This window comes from Saccopteryx bilineata, chromosome 10, assembly GCF_036850765.1.
Source record: "Saccopteryx bilineata isolate mSacBil1 chromosome 10, mSacBil1_pri_phased_curated, whole genome shotgun sequence".
Taxonomy (NCBI): domain Eukaryota; kingdom Metazoa; phylum Chordata; class Mammalia; order Chiroptera; family Emballonuridae; genus Saccopteryx; species Saccopteryx bilineata.
The window spans coordinates 64748962-64770483 of NC_089499.1; the positions used below are offsets into that span (position 1 = coordinate 64748962).

General features: G+C 42.6%; 1 protein-coding gene across 1 annotated transcript in view; it reads left to right on the top strand.

The window, feature by feature from the left end:
- Positions 1–3543: 3543 nt before the first annotated feature.
- The window catches only part of RYBP (RING1 and YY1 binding protein), an 81865-nt gene continuing 63886 nt past the window's right edge, over positions 3544–21522 (top strand). Inside the window, exons 1-2 of the mRNA XM_066244607.1 lie at positions 3544–3776; positions 4417–4542. Coding sequence (XP_066100704.1) covers positions 3745–3776; positions 4417–4542 — 158 coding nt within the window. The 5' untranslated portion in view covers positions 3544–3744. The remainder of the gene's footprint in view (positions 3777–4416; positions 4543–21522) is intronic.

The window sequence follows — 21522 nt, forward strand, 5'->3', positions numbered from 1 at the left end:
AAAATGTGACTTTTAAACAAAGACCTTGTAAAGCCAGTATACACAGCCACCATCACAGCCGCCTGGCCCATGCAGGTTCGCACTGGATTCGGACAGTCAGTAAAAAAACAACGGAGCCAAAAACTGGTGGGCCATTAGCTTTAATCCTAGCTTGCACCAGGCAGGCAAGTAAAAACACACACTGGGCTCCAAAAACTACTCATTCAGTGCTCACAAAGCCACTGACTTATCTGAGTTTCCTAGAATCAAAGGTTTCTAGCTCACCAGACTTATTCACCTCTGTTCCCCATCTCCTTCCTTCTCCCTGCATAAACTCTGCACAAACTGGCTTCTCACTCAGCACTCCACCATCTTGGCTGCTTCTCCTGGCCTCCTCCACATGGCGTTTCTCTGCTCTCTCCTCTAATGCTAATCTCAGGAACTGAGAGAGAGCAAGCTCCCAGCCTGCCTCAGTTTATAGTGCAGAAATCAAAACCTTTAAACCAATATACAAAATATGGAAGTCTCTAATACAAAGTCACTTATCTGAGGCATGATGGGATTGCACCACACCACATCCAAAAGGGTGGAAAAGGCTTAGTCCCAAAACCAAGCCTCAGGCTACGAGGATCCTGCCTGCCCACAGCCCGCCCCCAACACACATTAATATCACCTGGGCGATTGGCTTCCACGTGGGCAGTGCCATCTTTAACAAAGTGAGCATAATATATTTTATCTGCCCTACAGACCTGAATGAAGTGAGGCAGCTGAAAATATGGTTATCTGGGGAAAGAGCATTTTGGGTAGACAGAACAGCAAGTGCAAAGGCCCTGAGGTGGGAGGTCGACAGTTTCAGAACAGCAAAGAAGCCAGTGTGACTGAAGTAGAGGAACCTGGAGGCCAAATATGGTCTTTTAATCTGTGCTATGCACCAGTGGAATTATTTACACAAGACACTTCATAGGGAGTGCTTCTAACCAGCATCTACTATAAAACCACAGGTTTCAAATAATTTTTAAAGCAGTAGAACTCTTCCTTCAAATGAAGCGTGAAATAGAAAATTCAAGATAGGAAACAGAGGAGCAGGGGAGGGGCTCTCTGTCAGCTCCCACTCATCTCTTCAAACCATGCTGGTTCAGGGCAACACTGTAGAGGAATGTTTGTTCCCCCACCCAGCTCAGGTTGAAACCATGGCTCTAGAACCATAGATCTGCTTATAGCCATGCTATTCTATAGCACACTGCTTCAGAAGTAGTTTTGTCTAGTTCCTGTCACTACAAAGAGACTTTCAGTAGATTGTTTACCTCCAACATATGAATGAAATTGTAGCCTCTACAGTTACAACCACATGGTGATATGTGGGTCTGATATGTTCTCAGATATTAGTTCCCTATATTAGAATTTATTTTTTTCCTAATAATAGAGTTTTAAGCTATGCCTCCCCCTCTTTTTGAAAAGGTAAAACAGGTTAAAGATACAAAAAAAAAAAAGTCAGTCTCCTGTCGATGACTAAATTACTTGGTATTCCCAATGAAATTCTACAGACTTAAGCAAACAAGCAAAATTGAACTATTGATATAGGGAACAATATGGATGAGTATCACAAATATTATGCTGAGAAAAAGGTGCCAACCCTGTAAGTACATACCATATGACCCATGGGTATGACATTCACAAACAGGCAAAGCGATTTTTGGTAACAGAGTTTGAAATAGTGGTTACCTGTGGGGAGGGGATGAAAGGATGAAAATGTTCTATATCTTGATCTAGATAGTGGATACAGAGGTGTAGTAGATGTATATACATATATGTGTATATATAAAAACTCATGGAGCTTCAAAACAACTTGTGCATTTTACTCTACATAAGTAATAAAAATAAAGTCAGCCTCCTTCTCACTACCTATAGTTCCCAGCTACACAGTTCTTCCCAGAGGCCACTTCTCCATCAGGGATTTTTTACTGCCCCTTTTCTCTCAGTACCTTCTCATGAGGAGTAGAATCCCAGGAGTATGCCAGGCTGACACCAGAGGCCAAAATTGTGGACACTGGGCCATCGCTTGTGTGCATGCCCCTTGGCTTTCTCTGGCTCTTTTGGCCCTTTGCCCCATACCTCCCTCCTCTTCTTCCTACTTTCCTCTCTTCCTTTTTGAGAAGGCAGGCAGCAGAGAGAGTGTCAGAGGTGGGGTCTGCTGCCCCTTGCTAAACTGTGCTGTCCCTTCTGGCCATCTAGGGTGTGCCTGCCTAGAAAGGACAGCTTGTGCAGATCAAGCTTAGAGTTTACACATTCCCTCCCTCTTTTATTCTCTGGCTTCTGATCCCTGGGTTAGTCCCAGAACTCCCTGCTTCCAGGGCACCCAGTCTCGGTATGCTTCTCTTCCTGGGGCAGTCTTGATAATAACCCACTTTGTGTTTGCATATAAACAGGTCCTATAGGGTGGGTCCGGAGGACCCATTTTATCTTCCCTCTACAACCCTCTCCCCACTCCAATTTCTAGCAGCATTCTTTGACTCTCTCCCTAGCCTGACCCAGGGCTTCAGTCCTGCCAAGCTTCTATCTTATCATCTGGGATCCTCCCCCTACCCGGACTCCCCAGTGCCTTAGGGCAAAGGGGCCTGAGTCATGGTCAAGTCAATTTGGCAGGTATTCTTGGAGCATGGCAGAAAGTATAGGATGCTGCATGTTTTTTTTTACCTTCAAGAGCCTTCTAAAGTGGGGGAAATGGTACACAACCCAGTATTTTATATTGGTCCTTCCTAAGCATCGGGCCCTGGCTGTGCTTTTCTGCATCATGTCTCTGAATTTTCTAAACAATACTAGGACGGTTATTAGCCTCATTCTGGAGATTAAGGAGGGGAGGCCCAAGGTTTGACTGCTGGCACATGGCTGTCAGGATTCCCTAGAGAAACACCCTATTTAGGCTCTCGGTGGGCTACAGAGGGAGTTGAAGCGCCAAGAGGTCAGTGTCCAGCGTTGGGGAACCTTTACTTGTGTCACACCCTTTCTGCACAGTTCAGTCCAGCATCAGGGGTTTGGGCAGGATCTTAGAACTGGAGTATGTGCTGGAGGTGAGAAGTTAAGAAAAGCAGATACAAAGCTTCAGTGGCAGAGCCGAAGGGCGCAGGCAAACCTAGACCAAAGAGGCCCTGACGGCTCCCGCGGTACTGCAAGCCTCGAGGCGTTGCCAGCGGCGCAGCTGTTGCAACCCCCAGAGGCGCATGCTAACTGCGCGGAACTACTTCCCGGGGGCGTTTTCGGGGCTGCAGTCCCGGGGACAGGAACACTAGGCGACCGTTCGGAGTCCGAAGGCCACCTCCAGCTCCCGGGCGCGGCCACGTGCGCCCCGCCAGATCCGCACGCTCCGTCGTGCTGGCCTGCGCGCCCCTAGCGTGCACATACTCCGGCGCACGCACACCGCCGACCCGACCCACGTCCGCCACGGCCCGCCCACCCCCGTCCCGCCCCGCCCCCGCGGCGCAGGCCGCCGCGCTCTCATTGGCCACACGGCGCGTGACGCGAGGCGCCCGACCCCGCCCCTCGTCAGTCACTCGGCGGAGGCGGCGCCGGCGGGGACTAGTCTCGTCCGGAGACTGGCGGTGCTGGCGGCGGCGGCGGCGGCGACGACGGCCAGAGCTTGAGCCCGAGCGGCCGAGGGCGGGAGCGCGCGGGGCAGGAAGGGGGCCGGCCCGCGGCGACTCCCCAGACGGCGGTTCTCCTCCGAGCGGCGCCGGTTTCGGCTTTGGGGGGCAGGGGTGCAGCCCGTCCATGACCATGGGCGACAAGAAGAGCCCGACCAGGTACCTGCTCGAAGCGGAGAGGGCGGAGGGGAGGGCGGACTGGAGGGCCCGGGGGCGGGCGCGGGCCGGCGACGACTAGGCCCCGGAGCCGCCCTGGCGGGGGAGGCGCCGCTAAGATGGAGATCCGGGGGCGGGAGGCGGGAGGCGGTGTCGCTCCGCGGGGCCCCGGCCGTGCGCGCCGCAGCCATGGCGGCTCCTCCTCGGCGCCCTCAGCCGCCGCTCCGCCCAGACAAAGGGAGATTTAACCAGGTGGGGAGGGCGGCGGGCGGGCGCGAGCCGGGGAGGGGAAGGGACGGGACGGGCCCAGCCTCCGCTGCGGCCCCGGAGGCCCCTGCGCGCTCCCCCAGACCGGGCCGCAGCCCCCCCAGCTCCGCGCGCGAGTCCACAGTCCGCCCGCTTCCTGCGCCCGCCGGGCCCTTTCCTGGGAGCCGCCTGCAGTGCGAGGCCACGCGGCCCGGCGTTCGCGGTGGTCAGCGGGGCCCCGGGCCCGCTTCTAGTCCCGGAAAAGGGGGAGGGTGGTCGCCCGGGCGAAGTTTCCAGCCCTGGATTCCTGCGAAATGACTGGCGCTTGTGATTTGCTGTCTCCCCCTTTCCTTGCCCTGTCCTCCCGCCCCACTCCCCTCTCCCCACTCCTCCGAAGGCCGAAAAGACAAGCGAAACCTGCCGCAGATGAAGGCTTCTGGGATTGTAGCGTCTGCACCTTCAGAAACAGCGCGGAAGCCTTTAAATGCAGCATCTGTGATGTGAGGAAAGGCACCTCCACCAGGTACTTGAATATGAGTTGCCTTTTGTTAAAGGAATTTTTTTTAAAGGTGGGGAAGAGGGTAGGTAGTGAGCTATTCATTTTGCCTTCTTTCCAACTTGTTGATTACGGCTTTTTCTGTGTTTGTAGGGGTGGGTCTTGTGTGGTTTTGGTTGTATTTCGTGTGGAATAAATGATATGGGAGGGATTTTTTTCAGGTTTTCATCTCATTTCAGATTCCGACTTTATTTTATACCTACATCCATTTGACTCATAAAGAGAAAAGGCAGTACCTTTGCTATGGATTGTCAGGCGATGACCTTTTATTTTTGTCATGCGCAGAATGTTTTTGTCTTAAATTATTTTTTTCTTTGAGAAATTTAGTGGTGGTTGTGCAGTAACGCTGGTTGTGCTTTTCCTGTCTTGAACTGCAAATGTCTGTTATTTTCTTGCAGTTAAAATAAATGTTGAGCTTTGATAAAGAAGGTACAGTTTTTGGAAGGCTGCGTTGTCAGTTTGATTTTTCTTTTCTGATTAGCTTATGCATAGTGCTGATGGAAGATGATCTTGCAAAATGGTGACAGGAATAGTTTAACTATATTGACATTTGTGATAAAAACTATAATAATGAAAGGAATACTGAAAGAATTTATTTTCATTTTGGTGAAGGTTGTAAACTGCATCTGGTATCAAAACGAGTTGTGCTGGGGATTTAACATTTAAATATACGAGAGTAAAATGTCAAGGCTGGTTTTGAAGTCTTCCAGTCAACTTTTCATTTATATCTTGAGTTTGTTTAAGTGATTTTACAGTTTGAAGTTAAACTTTTCTTGATGTCATATAATGTGCAGAGATTGGGGGACATGAGTGTGAAAGCAAGACAGGAGAAGAAACTTTCTGGTGGATCCTTGAAGACTTAACTTTGCCAAAAGTTTCATTTCTTGAGATACTTGTTTTTGTATTAGTGTCATTCCAATATGACTGTAGTAGTACTCCACAGTTTTAATTGGATTTTTTTTTTGACAAAAGGAATGTGTCTGTTAGGATATCATGGCTCTATTTATCTATAGGTATTTGGAATTAAGTAGGATATTGGGCAACCAAAAGACTGAGAAGAATTGGTCCAGTTACTGATGGGACAGTTCTAAGAATTTTACCTAAGTAATGAGACCTTTGAATAAAAATACTCAGAAAGTGGAGATATTTTACCATAAGTTGTTTTTAAAGTAAATTTGTGTCAATTTTTGTATTACTGTAGTTTAGTTAAAATAAAAACATTGTGAGCTTAATAGATTTTGTTTTGTTTTCCAAAACAGGGAATTCCATCAAAAGGCATGAAAGTTTAGAAATGTATGTGTTATTTAAAGCAATAGTGAATGTGTTTTTTTAATGAGTAATGATCTTTTACATGTAGGATCCCTGAGAGGCCATATCTCTTTATTGTGGTTTTGCTTTGAGTGTTACCATAGATAATGTTCAAGTAAATGACTAGGAAACTCCCAAGAACTTGAGAACTTTACTGGTGAAAAGAAACACCAAATTCAAAAGTCTACATCTGATTTTTGCTAGGAACAATTTTATGTAATGAAATGCATTTCAGTTTCTACATGTATTAAAAATCTGACTCATCAACTCTGGAAGCACGTGAAAGAAAGATTTTGACTTTAAAAACACTATGGATGTGTAAAGTTTTTTCAGTCACAGATGATGACAGTGAAAGTCAGTTTTTTAAGCAAACATTACATTATTAATGAAAATAATTTAGAGTCTTAAGGAATACAATACTTACCTACTATCTTTAAGGATCTTGGTGTAGTTTTTTTGATGTCTGTTGTTTAGTAGGTTTTGAACAGATTTCAGAGATCTGAAGACTTAAACTCTTTATCAACTCAAGCTAGATGATACCCTTACATAGCCAAAATTTGTTTCAGTTTGGTTATTGCCAATATTTTGGTGGTTCAGAGCTATTCTGGAAGTCATTACTAATTGGAAGGCAAATAACATTTGTGCTTCTCTGTGGAAAGGTTAATTTAATGGGTTTTCATCCTGTCCTATTGGTTAATTTCTCTGATCCTAGTTACTGATTTTTTTTTCCCTGGGCCTTTTTCTTGTCATTTTCTCTGTACCTCAGAGTTTGAAATTTTCTCCTTTGCGTAATGTTTTAATCAGACTTGGTACTGATGGCAGTAAAAAAAGCTTGTTGCTGGATTTTGGACACTGGGTAATAGGCAAAAAAAAGGGCTTTAAAAAAAAAAATCATTTCTAAATAATAAAAGGGTTTTTTCTAACCTGTTGATAGCATAAAGATTGAATTTTGTTGTTCTGAACTGGTGTTTGTATTAGAACAGCCTAGTTGTTTGGCTAACCAGTGGTCATTTTCTCATTAGTTTGTCATTCTTGTCATTGTTACCATCACTTGCCAGTCAACCAAAGAAGTTAGCTTTGAATTGGTGGTAGTCCAGTAGGACACAAAACTGTAATACACCAAACAGAGGATAGAGTTGGTCTTCTGCAATTTGGTAAAGAAAATAGTGCCAGTTACCAAAGAACATTTTTAAATTCCCTGAATGTGAAAGATACTGCTCAAGACATTGGGGAAGGTCTCATAGGTTGGTAAGTCATGTACCAGAATGACCATACTCCAAGTTACAAAGGCCCTAAGAGAGGTAGGTAGAAAGAGCTATGGGGGGACAGAACAGTCTGGCTTGGGGATCAATTAGAAAGAGTCCCTTCTCCCCCTATTTCTTCTGGACAGGAAAATTGATTTCTACAAAATTACATGTTAAATGTTAAGGGAGGAAGGAGGAAATACTTTATAGGCTACTTGGAAGTTCAGGGGGAAGTAGAGATCTTCTTTTTCTTTTAAATTAAAATTTTTTTTTTTTTTTTTACAGAAACAGTCAGAGAAGGATAGACAGGGACAAACAGGAACAGAGAGATGAGAAGCATCAATCATTAGTTTCGCATTGTGCATTGCGACACCTTAGTTGTTCATTGATTGCTCTCCGATATGTGCCTTGACCACGGTCCTTCCGCAGACTGACCCCTTGCTTAAGCCAGCGACCTTGTGTCTAAGCTGGTGAGCTTTGCTCAAAGCAAATGAGCTTGCAATCAAGCTGGCGACCTCAGGGTCGCGAACCTGGGTCCTTGGCATCCCAGTCCGACGCTCTATCCTCTGCGCCACCGCCCAGTCAGGCGAGATTTTCTATTTTAGAAGTGTTATCAAATGTGTTTTGGGTCTCTTTCCCTTGCTACCTTTTTTTTTGTAGCTTTATTTAGGTAGGATATATGTATTGTAAAATTCACCAATTGTGTAATGCAGTGATTTTTAGTAAATTTTGAAGAGTTGTGCAACCACCCCAACAAACTAGTTCAGAACATTTCCATTCCATCTTGTGGTTTTCTCATTCCTGTTTTGATATAGTTTGTGTGTGTGTGTGTGCGTGTGCGTGTGCGTGAGAGAGAGAGAGAGAAAGAAAGAAAAAGGAAAAGAGCGAGACACTTATATGTCTTTAACACTAGAGCATGAAAGAATCACCTCCAGTTGGAAAAGTTGCCTCTCCACCCACCATGCTGATGTACTTATTCTAAGCCTTTCAAGCTAAAAAATAAAGGAGTGTGTGTAAGGTGGTGGTGGGTGAGAAAGAAACATTATCCCTTCCTAGGTAATAGCTAGTGTATATATTTCCCAGCCCACTTTGCCAGTTTATGAAAGAGGATACCGGCTTAAAAAAAAACAACAACAAAAAACAACCCACAAACTCACAGATTTACCTAACCATTGTTAAGTTAAAGTTCTTTAGTGTTGGGTAGAGTAGTTTTTAGTATTGATGATAAGTGTATTTTATTTTTGATCGTTTTCTCTGAATGCAGTGATGTCTTTAAGTAAAAATGACCAAGCTGTGACTGCAAGTCTTGCTGATTAATGGTTTTTTGATAATAGTGCTTGCATCTTGACCTTCAGCTACTGTTTAAATCCATCCACTTGAAAAAATTGGAAGTTTTTTGCTTTGGGAAATTATGTAGGTTTAGAAGTTGATTAATCTTAACTCCAGATTTTATTATGATGTTGAGTTGAAATCATTTTAATACTTGTTATTTGTTATTTGAATACTATTCCTTTGAAAAGTATCCTGTTCTTAGAGATTTTATAGACAAGTAAAAGTAAGGAATTTACTTCAGATGTGTAATAAGATTGTATAGTTTGATAAAAAAAATGTCGGATATTTCCTGACTTAGGATATTGAATTGGAAGTTGGTTTCAGTAGTTTTGTACATACAGTGTTTTCCTTGTTCCCTGATTCTTTGCAATTGTAACTCTCAATTTTTTCTCCCTTTAAATTCAAATACCTTGACAACTCAAAATCTCTCTAGTAGTCATGAAATACTTTAGAAGTTATAGGGGAAAACACACATAGTTGATGATAATGTCAAAGTTTTGATATTAGCAGGAAACTTCAAAAGCACACCATCCTATAATACTTTTTAAATAGGAAAAATGCCCAGGCCCTGGCCGGTTGGCTCAGTGGTAGAGTGTCGGCCTGGCATGCAGGAGTCCCAGGTTTGATTCCCGACCAGGGCACACTGGAGAAGCCCCCATCTGCTTCTCCACCCCTCCCCCTCTCCTTCCTGTCTGTCTCTCTCTTCCCCTCCTGCAGCTGAGGCCCCATTGGAGCAAAGATGGCCCGGGTGCTGAGGATGGCTCTGTGGCCTCTGCCTCAGGCGCTAGAATGCCTCTGGATACAACAGAGCGACGCCCCAGATGGGCAGAGCATCGCCCCCTGGTGGACATGCTGGGTGGATCCAGGTTGGGCGCATGCGGGAGTCTGTCTGACTGCCTCCCGGTTTCCAGCTTCACAAAAAAGGCAAAAAAAAAAAAAAAGGAAAATGCCCAGAAAGCAGAGGGGTAGTTACCTAACCTGGAGCAAAGCCAGGCCACTTCTCCAAGGTCCTGGGTCATCCACCAGGATGGTTTTGCTCCTTTGGTCACATTGATTTCATTATAGTGTTTGTTTTTCTTAAAATTTCTTCATAAAATTGAAAATTACCTGCCTTCTAAATGATCAAACCTTGTCAAATCTTTCAGCCTTGTCAATGTTGAATCAGTTACTCTTATCCAGAAACAGGGTGATAATTTATTTTGTATTTGTTATTACGTTGAACCCACTGATTTATTGGTCCTGACTTGATCTTGTGTATACTTGGTGACCTTAAAGTAAATTACCTGGGTAGTTGTGGTAATTTGATGGTTTTTATTTGAACACACAGCCATCTGGGCTCTGGCAACAGTGGTATACAGACAGATAAGATCTTTGTTCTTTTTTTTTTTAAGGTTTTTATTTACTGTCTTTTTTTGGGGGGTGGGGGAAGTAGGGTAAGAAAGAGGAGGGAGGAGCAGGAAGCATCTGCTCATAGTAATTGCTTCCTGTATGTGCCTTGACCAAGCAAGCCCAGAGATTCAAACCAGTGACCTCAGCATTCCAAGGTGATGCTTTATTCACTGTGCCAAAGCCTTTGTTCTTACAGAGCATAAAATGCAGTGGAGAAAAGAAAAAATAAACAAGTAAACGAAAGGAAGGTAATTTCAGCTAGTGACAAGTGCTACAAAGCATTTAGATCGGGGGTAGTCAGCTTTTTTATACCTACCGCCCACTTTTGTATCTGTTAGTAGTAAAATTTTCTAAACGCTCACTGGTTCCACAGTAATGGTGATTTATAAAGTAAGAAAATAATTTTACATTATAAAATTTATAAAGCAGAGTTACAGCAAGTTAAAGCATATAATGATAATTACTTATCAAGTACTTTGTGTCGGATTTTTGCTAAGTTTGGCAGAATAAATCTTTATAAAACAACTTACTATAGTTAAATCTATCTCTTTTTTTTGTTTTTTTGGGGTTTTTTTTGTATTTTTCTGAAGCTGGAAACGGGGAGAGACAGTCAGACAGACTCCCGCATGCGCCCGACCGGGATCCACCCGGCACGCCCACCAGGGGCGATGCTCTGCCCCTCCGGAGTGTCGCTCTGCCGCGACCAGAGCCACTCTAGCGCCTGGGGCAGAAGCCAAGGAGCCATCCCCAGCGCCCGGGCCATCTTTGCTTCAATGGAGCCTTGGCTGCGGGAGGGGAAGAAAGAGACAGAGAAGGAGGGGGTGGAAGCAAATGGGCACTTCTCCTATGTGCCCTGGCCGGGAATAGAACCGGGGTCCCCCGCACGCCAGGCTGACGCTCTACCGCTGAGCCAACCGGCCAGGGCTTAAATCTATCTTTTTATTTATACTTTGGTTGCTCTGCTACAGCCCTCCATGAAAGCTGGAACGCCCACTAGTGGGTGGTAGTGACCAGGTTAATTACCACTGATTTAGAGCATGGGCCCTGGCCGATTGGCTCAGTGGATAGAGTGTTGGGCTGGCATGCAGCCATTCGTGTTTGATCCCCAGTCAGGGCCCACAGGAGAAGCGACCATCTGCTTCTCTTTCCCTCGCTCTCCCCTTTCTCTCTCTTCTTCCCCTCTCACAGCCGGTGGCTCGATTGGTTTGGGCATCAGCCTCAGCTGCTGAGGATGGCTTGGTTGATTGAGCATTGGCTCCAGACCAGGGTTGCCCTTGGGTCCCTGTTAGGGTGCATGCAGGAGTCTATCTCCTCTTCTCTCACTTAAAAAAAAAAAAAAAGAATTTAGTGCAGGATAGGAACTTTAGAGTGATGAGAACTGGGTGGAGTGACTGCTTATAGATTGTGGAGATACACATTTGCCTTCTTAGGAAACACTAATGCTGCTTTCTTTTGGAGCAAGGGGATAGTTATTTCTGCAGGTTGACCTGTGCCATTTTAACTCATTTGGTTGGGGACATTTAAGAGTTGGAGTCTTTGTGCACAGGCTATTCAACTTTTTTAGTTGCTTGTCACAGATTAAACCTAGGCTAGCTAACTTGCCAGTATATCTTACTAGTTACTAGGATGGGAAGTTCTGAATGGATTCAGTGAGGATTTATGAATGTGGCATTAATTAACTACATGCTTACATAGATGCTGAAGAAATCTTAAGATTAATAAAACTTCCTTAAGTGGCTGAAGTTTACCAAAATAGTTATTAGCACTAATTCAGTTTATTAATACTTTAGTTGACAGTAGGTCTCTAATTGACTGCTTTCCAACTTGAACTAAGACATTCTACACCAGTGTTTCCCAATCTTTTTTGTGCCATGCCCCACCTTAACCTTTCTAAAATTTTTATGTCCCCCCCATGTAACATACATAATTTTTAACATTAAAAAGTTGATTTGTTCACTTAATAAACATAAATGATAGGTTCTAGGAAGAAATCATGAAATTGTTAACAAAACACAGTAAGTAACATTTCAAAACATATAATGAAAAACAGAAATTTAAATTCCAAATAATTTTAATACAGATTTTTCTATATTAATTTATTATTTTAATTTAGTGTGATCCTTGCGCTTGATGCTTGCTGCACAGAGATTTTATATTAGGTTCCAATTTGGTTAGCTTTAGTCTCAAGTCTCCACGTTGTGTTATATCCAGCCGATTTCTTTTTTTTACCAGTAAATCATTTACAGCACTAAATCCACATTCAGCTAAAAATGAAGATGGAAATGGTAGCAATAGTTTTCTTGCTCATTTGGTTGAATTTGGGTATTTGATTTCTGTTTCCTCACAAAGCCATGCCATCGCTCCTTTGATATTAAATAAAGCTTTAACTGACTCATCATTTTGCAATTCTGTGAGTTCTTCTTGATACTGCATATTTGATATATCAGACAAATCCACTAACATTGGCTGCATCATCCATGTTGGGAAATCAATTTGTTTTAAATCAGAAAATCTTTCTTGGCCCTGGCCGGTTGGCTCAGCGGTAGAGTGTCGGCCTGGCATGCGGGGGACCCGGGTTCGATTCCCGGCCAGGGCACATACGAGAAGCACCCATTTGCTTCTCCACCACCTCCCCTCCTTCCTTTCTGTCTCTCTCTTCCCCTCCCGCAGCCAAGGCTCCATTGGAGCAAAGATGGCCCAGGCGCTGGGGATGGCTCCTTGGCCTCTGCCCCAGGTGCTAGAGTGGCTCTGGTCGCGGCAGAGCGACGCCCGTGGTGGGCAGAGCATCGCCCCCTGGTGAGCAGAGCATCGCCCCTGGTGGGCATGCCGGGTGGATCCCGGTCGGGCGCATGCGGGAGTCTGTCTGACTGTCTCTCCCATTTCCAGCTTCAGAAAAAAAAAAAAAAAAAAGAAAATCTTTCTTTTAAATCAGCCGACAGAATATTCAAATGATTGACCATAAGTAAAGCGGTATCAGTTACTTCACATTTTTGGAGCCAATGAAACTGTTTAAAGTTTTTGTTGTTAATATGTTTCTGACATAACTCAATATTGGTAATGAAACCAAATATCTTTGCTTTTGCATCAACAAGAGTTTTATTTGTTCCTTGAAGTTGCTTATTTAATATATTTAGTGTTTCAAAGATATCGGCTAAATAACTCACAAATGCTTTACCACCTATTGTTAACAGATACTTCATTTCAGGTTTGTCGCTTAAAAAATCACTAAGAGTATCAGACAGTTCCATAAATCTTTTCAAACAGTTTCCTTTAGATAGCCATCTTACTTCAGTATGAAGTAAAAGTATCACATGGTCTTCATTTTGTTCTTCACAAAATAGCTTGAAAAGACGCTCACATTTGGCACTAGCTTTAATAGCATTAACACACTTTATTACTGTATGTAATACTTCATTCAGAACAGGCGAGATGTTTTTAGCTACCAAGTTTTCCCTATGAATAACACAATGCACAAGAATCATTTCTGGATTCGCATCTTTCATCAATTTTAAGCAGCCATTATTCTTGCCCATCATATTGGGAGCACCATCTGCAGCACAAGATGTTATATTTTTCATTGGTATATCATTGACACCTAAGTAGTTTTTTAGCTGCTTATATATATCTTTGGAGGTAGTGGTGCTTTCTAATCTTTTATAGAACAACATTTCTTCAGCAAAATGTCCTTTATCAATATATCTTACGTAAGTTATCAATACTGCCTCACTGTCTCTCAAAGTTGATTCATCCATTTGCAAAGAGAATTTTCTTGTTTTCAGCTTTTCAATAAGTTGTTTTTCAATATCCTCACTCATTTCGTCTATTCTTCTGCTAACAGTATTGTCACTGAGTGGCATAGCTTTTACTTCTTTGTCATCTTTTTCAAGAACCGTTTTAAGAAATGCAGATATTGACGGTTTTATTAAATTCTCTCCTATAGTGTGATTTTCTCCAGTTTTAGCGATGAATAAAGAAATTTGATAACTAGCCTCAAGAACACGATTATTAGTTGAAGTATGAGCAGTAAATAGAGACTTTAATGTTGTTCTTTTTTCAAAATTTTTCTTTAAAGTTTTAAAGTAACCCAAATCTGAATTAATATGAGCACTATGTTTCGCCTTCAAATGCGCCTCAAGACGACCTCGTTTCATTGATTCGTTGGTCAAGCATTGCTGGCATAAAAGACAAAAAGGAATCCGCTCATCGTGAACAGCGGGTATGAACTCAAATTTTAAATATTCCTCCGAATATTGACGAGTTTTTTTCTTGCTTGCACCACTCATTTTACTATCAGCTATAAGAAATAAAAATAAGATCAATTAAAAACTTATATTAAAATATGTGTTAAAATATATTCAATGTGACATAGAGTAAACATATACTAAAAATTCATATTTATTTAAATGTATATAACACATTTACTACACTACCACCGCAAATCAAAAGGTATCTATATTTTTTCCACTTGACAAAATTTTCTGGAAAGTTATGCTTCTAAAATTAAAATTGTCATGCAGGCACTATTATAGCCCCAATAATATTTATAAAATATTAGTGCTTTCTAGCCCCGATGCAAGAACTACTTAATAAAGAGTTTAGTATTGATAAAAATAAAATCAAATACTTACCAATGATATCTATACAATATATATATGTATATTTATTAAATCAACGAGCTTTTACAACAGTTTTGACTGACACTTATTTCAAATTAACACCAACTGAATCATGTGAAACACTACAGAAGTTGCGATGGGCCAATTAGGTGAGAATAACTGCTTTGTTTAGTGAGTTTTTAAAACATCCGGAGTTCCCCGCGGCAGACGGCATGCTCCACGGTGAACCCAGGACGAAGTTGACTTGACGACGCCAATCACCCAGTTGATATTTTGGTCTCGTCAAACAAAATTATACTTAATAGTTATTTACCGCTATTATTTAAGAATTGCATTTTTTGTTAATTTTGGCACCGGTATCTAGCATTGCATTTAAATGGCCCGGGGCGAAAGAGTTAAAGTCGTGTGGAGTCCATTTTCAAATCGCCCCCCTTAACTATCGAATTGCCCCTCTGTGGGGCGTAGGCCCCACGTTGGGAAACACCGTTCTACACTCTTTCTGTATCTTATTTTTTCTTTTGACCCATCACCAGGGCCTTTTCCCTTTGTGGTATCTTCCTTTATATTCCTCATCACTGGTGCTCTTCTCTCTCTCTCTCTCTCTGGCCTGTTGCTATTGATTCATTTATTTTTTAAAGAATTCTCAGTTTATTTGCATATATACATGGTCACCCCAGGGAGTCATCTCCACTTCACTCAGCCAACATACAAAGCCTACATAGGACACTGCGTCCTGAATAAATAATACCCAGGACTCATATCACAACCCCATACATCGGTTATAAGAATTTATTTAGAAAGAACAGAGGCCAGTGCCCATAAGACATCTTTACCCCTTTCTAAACATTGATTACCAGGCCACTGGAGCCTGGGGAAAATGCAAATATGAGGGTACCATACTGTGTACTCACGGGGCCAGGGACACAGCTGGCAGCCATACCCGTGAAGTCCTGAGGACCTGCACTGACTGGAACCTGGCAAGTGCCAGGGGAAAAAATCAAGGCAGCTAGCCCGTGCCTGAAGGCTCACGTTAGACTACAGCGGCGCTCTTGCCCGTATGAATTCTCCACATGGGCAATCTCCTGGATGACTTAGTTGAAGATGCCTTGAGTCAGCTGATTCTCTCGAGCAGATGACTCCATGAATGTTGAACCCCAGGACTCTGCCAGCTTCTTTCCTTCAATTGCCTGGACCTCCCTGTCTGGAGAGAGATCTGCCTTGTTCCCCACTAAGTACCACTGGCAGCTGGGTTTTCCCATGGCCTTCATGTAGCTTTTGGTACAGACTCTCAATGACTTGGAAGCTATGCAGAGAGGTGGCAATACGCAAGCACATAACCATGGGCCCCAATGATGAATGAATAAGGCAGAATGCTGTACTCATCCTGCCCTGCTGTGTCTACCAGGTGTCGGTGTAGCTCATCTTTGCCAAGAATCACTATCTTTTTTTAAAATTTATTTATTTATTTTTTCAGAGACAGAGTGAGAGTCAGAGAGAGGGATAGATAGGGCCAGACAGGAACGGAGAGAGATGAGAAGCATCAATCATCAGTTTTCGTTGCAACACCTTAATGTTCATTGATTGCTTTCTCATATGTGCCTTGACCATAGGCCTTCAGCAGACCAAGTAACCCCTTGCTTAAGCCAGCGACCTTAGATCCAAGCTGGTGAGCTTTTTGCTCACACCAGATGAGCCCGCACTCAAGCTGGTGACCTCGGGGTCTTGAAACTGGGTCTTCCGCATCCCAGTCCAACGCTCTATCCACTGTGCCACCACCTGGTCAGGTGTCACTATCTTGCTGTAAGCTACAGAGCAGTACCCGAGGATGACCACCTTCCTATAACGGACTAGCGGCGTGGCAGGAGCTGGCCCCAAAGGGCTTGCAGAGCTGCGGGCTGAGAAAGCCCTGAGAAGAGTTGATATTTATTTAAATTCAAAAAACTTTATTTAAAATTTTTTTATTGAATCTTTGGGGTGACATTGGTTAATAAAAGTATATAGTTTTCAGGTGTACAGTTCTGTAAAACATCATGTGTATATCATATTTTGTATTCTCTACCCCAAGTCTCCTTGCCTGTTGGTATTTTTTTTTTAAAGTTTATTTTATTTTATTTTTTTTAATTCATTTTTGGAGAGGAGAGACAGAGAGAAGGGGGGGGGGAGGAGCAGGAAGCATCAACTCCCATATGTGCCTTGACTAGGCAAGCCCAGGGTTTCGAACCGGCGACCTCAGCATTTCCAGGTCGACACTTTATCCACTGCGCCACACAGGTCAGGCATGCCTGTTGGTTTTTAAGTAACTGTTGATAGCATACATACATACAGAGAAGTGTGCAAATACAGTATTAGGCTTGATGAATTTGCACAAAGTAAGCATACCTGCATAACCAGCACCCAGATAAAGAAGCAGAACAATTTGAGAACCCCAGAAAAGCCCCTGAGTACTCTGCTGTCACTTCCCCTACCACAGCTGCTCTTCTGACTTCTAGTTTTGCTTGTTCTTGAATATTAATTCAAACAGTATGTGTACTTCTGGTTTGTGAGCCCCATTCCAGTTCTGTGTATGGTTCTTGCTTATTTCACCAGGGCTGTTTTATTCTAAAAGTATCTTAGAGCTCAACTCCTTGCATCTAGACCTTGATACAGTCTAGAGATAATAAGACAGCTTCTCTTCATTACCTGTGTACTTGAACACAGCTGTGTCCTCAGAGCAGCACCATAAATCCACACCTCAGTAATTGAATGGAAAAAAACCTGAGTGTGGAACTTTCTAGAGTACATGAGTGGAGTGAACTTTGTCTCAGTAGTAGTTTTTTTTTTATGTCATTTATATTTCACGGTATTAGTTAAATTGATAGAAAATTCCAGTTTTCCAGGAACCTAACAAACTTGTTAAAAAGATAAGACCGTAAAACGATAACCAGTGGAAAGCATCCAGTGATGTGAATGAGTTTCATGGTAGGTATGGAGTGAATGAGTGCATGGTAGAGAACATAAGTGCTTTTTAGAGGAGATAGAGACAGTCATTCTGGGGGGTACATTGAGAAACGTCTCAATCTGGGATTTAGACTAGGTCTTTGTGACAATTTGGGTGTAGGGTTTGCTATACAGGCTGATGAAAGTTACTTAGTTCTTTGCTTCCTCCTACCTACTTATTAACTGTACTTTTTCAGATGACATCTACACCTTCCACTTCTCCGCACAGGCTGGTAATTTTTAAATACTACAGTATTACCACCTGTTGACATTCCATGCAACACATACATATGACAAAAAATCTAACTGGCTCTTGGGACTCTCCTTTTGGGCAACTCAAATTACCTCCTGATTCTCATTGCCATTAGGATACATTCCAAATTCTGACAATCACAGTGGGCTTCTGATTTGACATTTACGGTTTTCTTTACAGTTTCTTTAACATTTTATTTATTTTATTTTACAGAGACAGAGTCAGAGAGAGGGATAGACAGGGACAGACACAGGAATGGAGAGATGAGAAGCATCAATCATTAGTTATTCGTTGCGCACTGTGACACCTTAGTTGTTCATTGATTGCTTTCTCATATGTGCCTTGACCACGAGCCTTCAGCAGACCAAGTAACCCCTTGCTTGAGCAGCGACCTTGGGTCCAGGCTGGTGAGCTTTTGCTCAAACCAGATGAGCCCGCACTCAAGCTGGCGACCTCGGGGTCTCGAACCTGGGTCCTCGGCATCCCAGTCCAACGCTCTATCCACTGCGCCACTGCCTGGTCAGGCTTTACAGTTTCTTTAGAAGATCAGGAAGCAGCTTGCCATCACCCCATCTGCCCTCTGTAAGAAGTAGTGTGTATTTTCTAAGCAAGGACCACGATGTCTTATTTCCATACCATACCTTTCACTTACTGACTCCTGTTTGTCCTTTTGATGTCTCAGGAAGCCTTTTCATCACCCTCCACTGATGCATACCTCATCAAAACTGTATTTTCATTGGATCACCTTTGCTGTTTTCATCTTTGTTGAGAACCTGGACCCTTTCATAGCTTTATTTTCCTATATCTGTTAACAGTGCCTGACAGTGGGCAGGGGTTCAGTAAATACTTGAGGTTTCAATTGGAGTCTCCTAAAACTGTTCCAGTTAAGAGTTCTGGTAAAGACTCCTTAATATTAGGGCTTGTGTCTTGTGTATGTAAATGTTACTGGATTAGAGAAAAGTTGTCTTCATGAAGTATGTCCTTAAAAGTAGTAGTCCTGTTTTTCTGTTTTGTTTTTTTCTTGTTTGTTTAAGTGAGAGGAGGGGAGATGGACTCGCATGCACCCTAACCAGGATCCACCCAGCAACCCCTGTCTGTGGCTGATGCTCGAACCAGGGAGCTATCTTTAGTGCCCTGAGGCCAATGCTCGGACCAGTTGAGCCACTGGCTATGGGAGGAGAAGAGAGAAGGGGGCGAGAGAGGCAGATATTTACTTCTCCTCTGTGCCCTGACCAAGGGATAGAACCCAGGACGTTCACACTGGACCGATGCTATATCCTCTGAGCCAACGGCCTGGGCCCATTTTTCTGGTTTTGTTTTCTGAATGTGTACTAGAAATTTAACACAGAACTAGAGCCTCAGAAGCTGTGGGCATTGCATTTACAGCAGTGGTCCCCAACCCCCGGTCTGTAGAGAAAAAAATAAATAACTTACATTATTTCCGTTTTATTTATATTTAAGTCAGAACAATGTTTTATTTTTAAAAAATGACCAGATTCCCTCTGTTACATCTGTCTAAGACTCACTCTTGACGCTTGTCTTGGTCACGTGATACATTTATCCGTCCCACCCTAAAGGCCGGTCCGTGAAAATATTTTCTGACATTTTCTGACATCTGTGGCCCAAAAAAGGTTGGGGACTACTACATTACAGTACTGCCTGGAGTCATTTCAGCTTCAGAGCTTTAGCATACTCGCGTAAGTAACGGTAACTAGGATGTGTCTTATCCTTTCTGGTTGCCCATTTGGTGGTTTAAGCAACCAAAAGTATTACAAAAAAGTCTGGTAATAAAGCAGAGGCCCATTTTGCTATGCAAAACTAATTTTGAAGGGTGATAAGGAATTGAAGGGGAAAGTGCTTGCAACGGGCACCTAAAGATATTTTTACGGGCACCTAAAGATATTTTTAAAATAGCTACAGAACATTTTGGGTGTTATAAATGTATGTCATGCTGTGTACTGTGTAAATTCTTTTGTGTCAGCATACCCATAACTTGATAGTTGTACCTTGTACGTGTTATATACATTACTATTTTGTTTATTAATTTGGATGAATAACTTCTGAAGTTGAAATTTTTTTTTTTTTTGTATTCAGTGAGAGGAGGGGAGACACACCTGGACTGGGATCCACCTGACAAAACCAGTAGGGGTCAATGCTCTGCCCATGTGGGGCATTGCTGCATTGCTCAGCAACCAAACTCTCTTAGCGCCTGAGGCAAAGGCCACAGAGCCATCCTCAGCAATTGGGGCCAACTTGCTCCAATGGAGCCTTGACTGCAGAAGGGGGAGAGAGAGAGAAAGAGATGCGAGAAGAGGAGGGGTAGAGAAACAATGGGCGCTTCAATGTACCCTGACATGGAATAAAACCCAGGACTTTTACACGCTGGGCCAACACTACCACTGAGCAAACTGGCCAGGGCCAAGTTGAAATCTTGACTTATTCAATTTATTCATTTACTTTGGTATAATTTTACTTCCATCAGTGACTGACACACACTGTGGTGTGAAAGACAAATTCTGTAAAGGCAGTGCAGATAAACTGTGCTACTTGGAAATCCTGAATATTTGAAATCACGGTAAACAAGTGAAATTTTTACTTTTAATAGGATTAGATATTCTTCCTCTTTTTCCTCTCTTGTCAATTTAGAAAAATCTACTTAATTTACTCTTTAGTTGGGAAAAGAAACTAGTGGAATGCATTTATTAAAAAACTTAAAGTTTGTTCAAAACATTTTTTCTATATAATAAACATTAGCAATCCAATTTAAGGTGAAACTTGGATAGCTTTTGGGAGGAACAAGAAATTAAAGGTGATGTGTAGGATACCAGTTTCATCATCATACTGGATCTTAAAGCACATCAAGTGCATGGTGGTTAGTTAAAGGGAGGAAACAAATCTGGTGACTGCTTTCTAAGAACAGATGAGATTTCATATGTAGGTTATGAAGTTTATGCACTGTTCTCACGTAAATTAGGTAGATAGAAAATAGCTACCATAGCCTGACCTGTGGTGGTGCAGTGAATAGAGCATTGACCTGGAAAGTTGAGGATGTCGGTTCAAAACCCTGGGCTTACCCAGTCAAGGCACATTTGAGAAGCAACTGCTGCTGCTACTATTGCAGTTCCTACTACTATGAGTTGATTGATGCTTCCTGCTCTTACCCAACTTCTCTCACTCTCTAAGGTCAGTAGTCTTAAAAAATAAATAAAATATATACTCTATGTTAGTACTACATTTCAGTTTTGTTACTGAGTTAATGTTCATGATAGATTCAGTTTTAAATTCAAACTAGGAAAATTTCTTACCCCAGAACCGTGTTAAAGTCTTTTTAGCACTTTGTTAATTTTTATCACATAAAGATTATCAATGAGACTGACCTGGCATTGGTGCAGTGGATAGAGAATCGGACTGGGATGCAAAGTACCGAGGCTCGAAACCCTGAGGTCACCAGCTTGAGCCCAGGGTCGCTGGCTTGAGCAAGGGATCACTTGGTCTGGCATAGCTCCCCACCCCCAAGCACATAGGAGAAAACAATGAACAACTAAGGTGCTGTGACAAAGAATTGTTGCTTCTCATTTCTCTCCCTTCCTGTCTGTCTGTCCCTATCTGTCGCTCTTTCTGTCTCTGTCACAATAAAAAAGATCTGAACATTACTAAGTTTTTTAAAATACTGATGAGCTGTACGTTAATTTCCTTTATCACTATATATAGTCACTGATTTTTTTCCTTTATTTTAGTTATGAAGATAATATTTTTTTAAGGGGAAGGATAAAAATATAAAGCAAGCTTTAAAAAATGTTTTTACTAGTGAGAGAGGAAGGGAGAAAGA